Source organism: Mus pahari, chromosome 8 (assembly GCF_900095145.1).
Source record: "Mus pahari chromosome 8, PAHARI_EIJ_v1.1, whole genome shotgun sequence".
NCBI lineage: Eukaryota > Metazoa > Chordata > Mammalia > Rodentia > Muridae > Mus > Mus pahari.
The window spans coordinates 787,363-796,137 of NC_034597.1; the positions used below are offsets into that span (position 1 = coordinate 787,363).

General features: G+C 39.7%; 1 protein-coding gene across 1 annotated transcript in view; it reads right to left on the reverse strand.

Annotated features, from left to right (window-relative positions):
- C8H3orf67 (chromosome 8 C3orf67 homolog) overlaps positions 1–8,775 on the reverse strand; it is a 243,899-nt gene that overhangs the window by 80,735 nt on the left and 154,389 nt on the right. Inside the window, exon 12 of the mRNA XM_029541670.1 lies at positions 6,726–7,057. Coding sequence (XP_029397530.1) covers positions 6,726–7,057 — 332 coding nt within the window. The remainder of the gene's footprint in view (positions 1–6,725; positions 7,058–8,775) is intronic.

Genomic DNA, 8,775 nt, shown 5'->3' on the forward strand with positions numbered 1-8,775 from the left:
GTGTAGGTTAAGTATGTACACTAGTATAAACACTGAAATGAAAGCCATTGTATACATGTCTATAGGTCAAAGGCAGGATTTATGAGCCTTTGCAATCAATTGGCACTAATTCAGTAATTCAGTACTTAGTAGGCTTCTGCTACAAGTCATAAGCAGCTTTTTTTTTTTTTTTTAAAGCTCTATAGGAATACACATGGGTAAGAAAGCCACACAGAGCAAGGGTACTGAATTAGTCAGAAGAGTCTAATTCTTGTGCTACAGCATCACAGGATAATTATGAATACCAAGAGTAGACTGTGTATTTTGGAAACCCAGACATAAGGATTTAAGCAGTCTTTGCCATAAATAAATTAGGTGGAGAAGATAAGCTTAGCTTGAGTTAAAGAACAAGGTGTAAGTATGTGCGGAAGTGTCACATGACACACCACTAACCCGCACAGGGTTTCTATTCTTTTGTCAGTTCAGTGGAATTTAAAGCCCGTAACGCCTGGGACAGAAGAGTAGGGAAAGCAATGTCACCCACAAGCCAGGGGCAGCCAGGAAGGCCCTCGGGGGCGGGGGGCACAGACACCCTCCTGTGAAGACGGATACTGACCCAGACGTGGGCTGCTTCATTTCGAAGGCCCTGCATATGCGAGCTCACTTTGTAAGAGGTCTCTCTCCATCCACAGCGCATCAAGGCGCAGCCTTTTCTTGATTCCAGTTGTTTCCACAGGACCACTTTTCTTTGTGCTTGGCAGCAGCAGAGTTGATAAACATGAAATTGCACATGTGCATGGATCTTGGCATTCAGCTCACATATTTCTTAAGTTGTATCCTGGTTTGGAGATCAGCCAGGAGGAAGATGTATACTCCAGTGCATATATTTCCATGCTCATGTGCTTCTGGGCTCTGCACAGGAAACCCACAGCTATGCTGCCATTGGCTGCCCCAGGATCACTAAGTGGAGTTTATACTAGATTCAGAAACGGAATGAAGATGGTTGAGATGATAAAGGAGACTAAGTTTAATTACTATTTACCACTGGCTCAGCTTCTCATTGAGAGAAAAGTTCTCCAGTCTTCTCTATGGAGAGGACAGAGAGCATCTAGTTCTTCAGCAATGATTCTGCCCCTTTTATAAATTAGAGATGTTCATTGATCTCACATATGGAATGCATTTGGGTTCAACTTGTTTAAGAATTTCTGTTAGCTTTATTTATTTGTTACACACATGAGAAGTTAGCTTCCTAATAATGAACTGAACAGCTTCATTCTCCCTTTGGTTGGTCATGGAACTACTGAAAACCCACACAGCAGTTGAACGGATTTTGTCAGAGGTAGCAAAGAGGTTCATTTTCATATTCTAGGCATCTGTTCATCGGCTTCTCAGAAGAACTAATACAAAATGCTTTTGATTTAACTTTCTCTCTCTCTCTCTCTCTCTCTCTCTCTCTCTCTCTCTCTCTCTCCACACACACACACACACACACACACACACACACACACACACACACACACACACACTCACACACACACACATCTCTTGAACTGTTTGTCTATTGGGCACAGAAACATTTGTTTGTTAAATATTCAGTCATGCCCCAGTACTGGGGACATCAATAGACTGTGCCTGATTAACTGTAGCACAGCATATGTATGCTAAAGAGGATGATTTCCCGGAGGAGCCTGCACTTCCTTTGTCAAGCTACATTTCTTAGAAGGCCATGCAGATGGGCGTTTGGACAATCATTTCTGGATGCACAGAATGGATGTCTCTTGCTGAGCTGTAATTTTGAGAAAGATAATTTTAATGACTCTTGAGGGCCACTGACTCAGAGCAGATGGGACCCAGGCTCTTTGAATCACAATGTTCATGTTGAATGAGTTAGGACAGAACTCATTCTAGCTTTTGTAAAACAGGATGATCATATTTATCTAAAGAAAAGATTTCTATAACATCCTTAACAGTTCTGAAACAAAATGCATCTGGAATATTTCAAGTTCACCTTTAATGGCAAACTTGAACAGCAATCTGGCCAGTGGAAGTTTTCATTTTGGCCACTATTTTAAATATGGTAATTGACAACCCCTTTCAGCTAGACAACAGGGTTGGCGAGCAGCTGAGATAGTAGAGAGAATGCTTATATTGTTTTCTTTTTTTTTTTCGTTGTTGTTTGTTTGTTTTTCGAGACAGGATTTCTCTGTATAGCCCTGGCTGTCCTGGAACTCATTTTGTAGACCAGGCTGTCCTCGAACTCAGAAATCTGCCTGCCTCTGCCTCCTGAGTGCTGGGATTAAAGGCGTGTGCCACCACGCCCGGCTTATGTTGTTGAAGAAAGGGCATAGCTATATAGTCTCCAAAACGAAAACTTAACTTCTTCTTTCATGGTAACAAGATTGGCCATTCCAACGTATCTTAAATGATGTCATAACAACTATTTCCAAACAGTATTTCTACTTCTTGGCTACTACAGGAAACTCTCAAAGTAATAATATAGCTCTCTGTAGATGACATAGTGTCTTAGGCTTCTTTTTACTGGTGTGTACACAAAAGCGAGAGGAAAGCAGGGAGGTCCTTAGCAAGCACCTAACCTTCATCCTGTCTGACACTGGGTTAAGCCAGTGATTTCTGTTACAGGATTGTGATCGTTCTGGGAGGCAGTGACTGTATGGGATAGGAAAGTAGAACTAAATATCCATTGGATAAGTAATAAGGTTCTTATAGTTGTTCAAAACAAAGCACATTTTCCAACAAGGTAGATTTGATAGTTTTTTTTTTTAACTCACAACACTTTAAAGAGTTCTTACTGAAAGTCCCATCTAAAACCAAACATTGATCTGCAAAGATGTATATATCTCTTACCAAAAATGGTAGAAATTTGGCTTGTAAGCACAGAACTGATTTATGCTTTCTTTTCCTCCTAGACAACAACTCACAGTCTAGTAGAAGGGGTAAAGAGGACTTTGGCTTTTTCAGAAGTGCCTCAGTAATAATAAAGATATAAACAGGCCAAAAGGATTATTCGTACAGAATAAATATTAGATTTGTCTGGCAGGTTATTCTGGAGAGTACATTACATTGTAGTACAGGAAAAAATGTGAGGTAATATATTAAGAAGTCCTTCTGTTTTCGTACTGCATATCCTGACATTTAAAAGTTTTCAAAGACTACACAGAAACAAAATGTCACGTGTGGATCAAAGATTCATTTCATTATGATGTGTGAATGAGCTAATCAAAGGAATGTAGAGGTGAGTAACTTATAGCATAACCCAGAAATTTATTCAATGAGGAGACAGCAGGAAGGGAAATAACTAAATTATCAAATGTAAAAAACGAAAACAAAAACAAAACCCTCGAAAGTCCCAATATCAGGAAAGAACAAATTCAGGTTTAACACTGATGTTTATACATTTGTTCCTTGCAGGCTTCTATACAGTGGATGAAAAGACGATATCAAAGATTTACCACCGAATCTCAATGTGACAGGGAGCCAGTTGACATTTATTTGTGTCCCAAATGGATATTCCAGGGGGTAAATGTTGCAATCTGAATTGCACAGGGTGAGGATGTGGCTTTGAAGCCATCAACATCAGTATGTGCTCCACAGTCATAGCTGGGGTATTGGAAAGTGACAGTACTATAGGTCTAGATAAAATTAAATTAGAGGAATAATGAAACATTAATTTAAACCTAGTTCAACGTGCAAGCCAGGTGCATCTACTAGCCATGTTGGGAATAATGAGGAAATGCCAAATGGTCTTTCAGATGCTGTGACAATGCGACAAGCCCTTTGTTTTAACAGCTTTCCTAATTTTACATGGCAGTTTCAATTTTATAGCTCGTCATGAAATATATTTCTGAAATGTGCTTTTCAAATAAAAGGTACAACTTCAAATTAATTGAGCACTAGCATATCAGTATACACGACAGCCTGGGGAATAAAACATATACCAAGCAGAGAGTATGAGAGATATTCTAAAAACTCACACTGTTAAGTGTGGCTTTCCCAGTGTGATCTCCGATGTGAGTTAATTAATTAAGCTAGCAGCACCTTAAATGATAAAGACAATATATCACTGGAACCTTACTTTAATTAGTCTTTACTGTAAAAGTATACTTTTCTTTTATAATAATAATATAATGTGATTCTACCTGGTGTATATGTTACTGTATTTGAATAAATTTATCTTTAAATATCACTCACTTTTCACATATTACATAAAGTATTTCAATTATTGGGTATACATTTCAAGTATCTAAGTAATATAACCACCACCCGTTCATATAATAAAATATTAATGTTTTTATCTAGATGCTATTCTAAGGATATAACGTTCTTGAGCAATGTAACTCACATTAACGTGTTATCTAAAGTAATCCTTAAAACTTGGAGGTGTACATAAAATAGACACTGAAAAATATAATTCAATATCTTATGGCCTATACTATAAATACATAAATAGATAAATAAATAAATAAGGGAAGTTATTCTACAAGAAAATACGACACCCTCCAAGCAACACATCCAAACAAAAAAGTTAATCAATTTTGTAATTATACTTATGTAAAGAAATGTAGTCCAGTTTTTAATTTTTTAACAGTTTACTATCTTGGTTTGTATATTGTTTATATCTCTGACTCCATACTATATGGCAAGGCTTCTGTCCCTACCCTGATGGCACTCCTAAGAAACTGACCAATAGTGTGCCAGGCAGGTGTTAGCAGTGACACAGTCCCACCACAGACTCAAGCCATATGCTACTGGCCACACAGACAGGCCTGGCACAGTGTGAGCAGATTGCTATGCAGTCAGAGCTTGGGGTGCGGGGGGTGGGGGGATGCATGATGAATTACTTCCATTTCATAGTTATTAATAAATACCTTTTGTATACTAAACATTGAATGGTATCAGGAGCAGAAGAGATAACAGAAAAAGAAAGTACATAAAGCAATATCAAATTCAAACACACAGAGCTGAAAGTCTTCACTTCCTCAGAGAACTTGATTGCTTGAGGTTTATGTGTCATCCAAACAGAGGAGCTAAGTTCCTCATGACGAGCTCTTTCCACGGCACTTCCTAAGAAAACCACTCTCATTGCTATTTCTCATCCGCCAGGGAATTCCCAGTATTAAGGTAAGTCTTCTAGATACTAGTAAGAAAGACGGTGCTGTGTGCCCCTTGGAAAGACATAGCCCATCCCTTGTAGGTATGGAGTGCTTTGAATTGACTGACCAGCTGGTTCAAGTCATACCTTAGAGGTGATGATGAGAGATGGAGACCCTACTAGGTGCAGAAGATAGAAGTCTATTTTCTAATTTTTACAGCTTAATAATTTCAGGGTCAAAAGACTTAGGTGTGTCTAATACCAACATTTAACACAGTGGCATGAAATGAACATGTTTGGCATCAGGTGTTATTTCAGCCCACACAGAACCCAGAATATTATATAGAAAGGATCCTCATATATTTTTATGATAAAATTCACTAAATGGCATAAACCCCATAATTTCTGCTAAAGCTGTAAGCTATGCCCCCATAGTTTCAGCTGGCTCTGATGATGGAGGTGAGGACCTAATCGACAATGCACAGTCCACAGGGAATTCTCATGTGCTATACTTATTCAAGTTTATAAGTACACATCAGAGGTTTTCTACTTATTTCTTTATCATAGTGTTTGCACATCTTTTCTTGAACTTTAACTTGGCTACAGTGCTTTTAAAATATGTTTCTCCAGCACATACAAATGACCATCGTTAAGAATAAAGATAAATGTATTTATGAGGCTGGAGAGATGGGTAAAGTACTTGTGTGACAAGCAGCAAGACCTGGATTTGTGCCCTAGAACTCACTTAAGAAGCTGGGTGAGGCAGCTCCCAGGAAGGTGCAGACAGGCCTGCCAGCACTAGCCTACTTAGTGAGCCCCAGGGAAGTGTGAGGCCATCCCTCAGGAAGGAAAAGGTGGAATGACACCCGAGGTCTCCACACGCATGGACACAAGTGCACCCAACACACAGGGACTACAAATACACACACACTGATGAAACATACCCTTCTCAAATTCACTCTGCATAGACATGAAGCCATACTATTCAGCTTTTAAACAAGTGTTGCTAAGCCAAATTCTGGTGTCAACAAATTTATAAGCAAACTTTTTATCAGTTCACTACTTTACAACATATTTATATTCTAAGCAACTCCAGACAAACACCTCTGTAAGGAGAGTCCCAGTTCTAATTCATGATTCATTATCTAAACTTTAATTGGCACAACTCTTGCAATTCTGAGACCATATGGAAAATAACGAGTCCTAATAGGTCTAAGGTGAGAAGATGGCAGGGAAGAAGGAGCCAGCAATGTGTCAACTCCAAATGCTTAGCAACCACAGCACAGCCTCCCCGCAGACCCTGACACGGGGTTGTCAGCTTTACAGTGGTCTTGCTATCATGTACTCAACTATAAATTATTTCTGATTCTGTGAGGCAAAGTTTAAAATGAAAAAATATAAACAACTGAAAAACTGGCTTCCATAATTAAACATGAAATTGGCTGTTAATAATTTAAAAAAAAATCCACAAATTTTGAGTTACCATAACAACCGGATGGGACTGTTGACTGACACAGCAATCTGCTGCGTTTTTATAAATAGCAATTGATTCCCCTCTTTCATCCCGACATGTTTAATGCTCACTGGCAGGAATGGGACAACATTTTAAGCCTATTTTCCTCATCAAGTTGTATACCTCTTCGCTGCTGTCACTGCCATAAAAGCCGCCTTCCAACTCAGGGTCTTCCTTGGTCACTTGGCTGTCCTCTTGTGTGTCCAGAATAAATGGGCATCCCTTGGGGGACATATCATGACTCTTCCCATGAGGCGCTGATCTTGGTCTAGATGAAAAGGTAAAAATGTCCTTGGGAGCCCTCCGGGTTTCCTCTGCCTGGTCAGGTTCACTGTCCTTGCTGGTTTCTAGCCACAGGTTCGAGGCAGTGTGGGAGTCTTCATCTAGGAGCAAAGGCGGACTGCTCCACGCTGGGTCTGAGGTCAGGCCACCGCTCTCAGGAAATATCCACTCATCTGACATAGGGAAAGATGAGAACAATAGAGGGGGTCCATTTAGTGTTCTTTTAGCAGGTGCTTAGGTAACATTGTTTGTTGAGACAGAGGTTTATCAAATGAGGCAGAAGCCAGGGGAGACAATTTTTCCACCATCTTGTGTCTTGCTAAGCAGTTATCCACAGAACAGTGCCCACAGCCACAGGCAACTCATTTACACTTCCTCTCCATTGGAGTTGAAACCCTGGCCAGGAAATTTGTAAGTCTGAAATAATTATCACCTGTCTTGCAGCAAGTTCTTTATAGCACAACCTCATTAATTTGACATCCAGTGAGGGAAGTTGTCCAAATTTAAAAGGATTTGAGTTACTAATACCTCCCTTTTTAGAAGACAGAGTACAGTACATAGCAAGGTTTTTAAAACAGACCATCTGGTCATTGTGTGAGTTACACATCAAGGAGAACATGGAAGGATGACTGACAGTCTGTTTCTCTGCCTCTTGTTGATTGAAATAATTCTCAGACTAAACTGAGCAGATACTGCAAACAACTCTAAATCCACAGACATACTGTTATTTGAAATACGACTGAATATTTAATTTTAGAAGGTACTTTGGTATCATGTTTTGCTCTTATTTGTTTTCTTTAAAATTCTGTACATGACTGGCAAGAAAAAAATTATCAACTGTTTAAAAAATGTTCATCTTTTCTATCACACTGAAGTAGATTTTATAACTACGAGGTAGGCAGTGTGAGAGGACAGTGTTTATAAGAAATGCAATTAAAGGCAATGCTTGCTTCCTTCCTTTAGAAAGACTGCGGGAAGAATTGAGTGTTTCCCTACTTAGCCCTTTTCCTTGAATGCACTTTTCTCCATGTATTGTTTCAGCTTTAACCTATTCTGCACAGCCATGCAGTGGATGGAGTGATTTATGCCTGACGCTTTAATCTATTAGTTATGACCACAATGAAACACATAATGAAACATGGGACATGTAAGATTTGTCTACTATAAAGTCTACACTCTAAAAGAAAGGTTCAGAAACTTCGTACAAAAACATTTATGGCACAAATGGAGAATAGTTCAAAACTGTGTGCACCAGGTACTTACCATGGACCACTGTGCACAAAATAACTGGGTGCTAAAGGGGTTGATAAAATATGCTAGAGAGAGACATCTTTTCAGGTCCATGGCCACAGCAGGCTGGATCTGCTTGATCTCCCCACCACCTGCCCGGTGGCACATGTGGTCTGAGCCAGTGTGGGCAAGTGCAGTGGACAAGGTGACTATTGGGTGGAAAACCCTTCCAAATGAGTCTAGGCACATAGTGGGGCTTTATAAACCTACTGAGTGCTATGAAGCAGTGTTTTCCACCCTCAATTGTATAAATTAGCTTTTAAGTTGCAAAAAAAAAAAAAAATTGCTAACAGTAAAAAGATTCTGAATATGCAACAGTCACAAACTAGTTCAAAATACAATGCACAGCAGATCGCAGGTGTTCCTGACAGTGGTCCCCACAGTGCTACTGTACTGCAGCTGGATGCACACCAAGCTCACCACACCACCATCATCACACCACAGACACTGTCTGAAACCCCGGCTTGGGTCTGAGGCTGCTGGGAGTTGTAGTCTTTTTACATACAGAGTTTTCTGTTCTTTCTTCTCTTCTTCCCCTTCTCTTCCTTGTTCTCTCTCTCTCTCTCTCTCTCTCTCTCTCTCTCTCTCTCTCTCTCTCTCT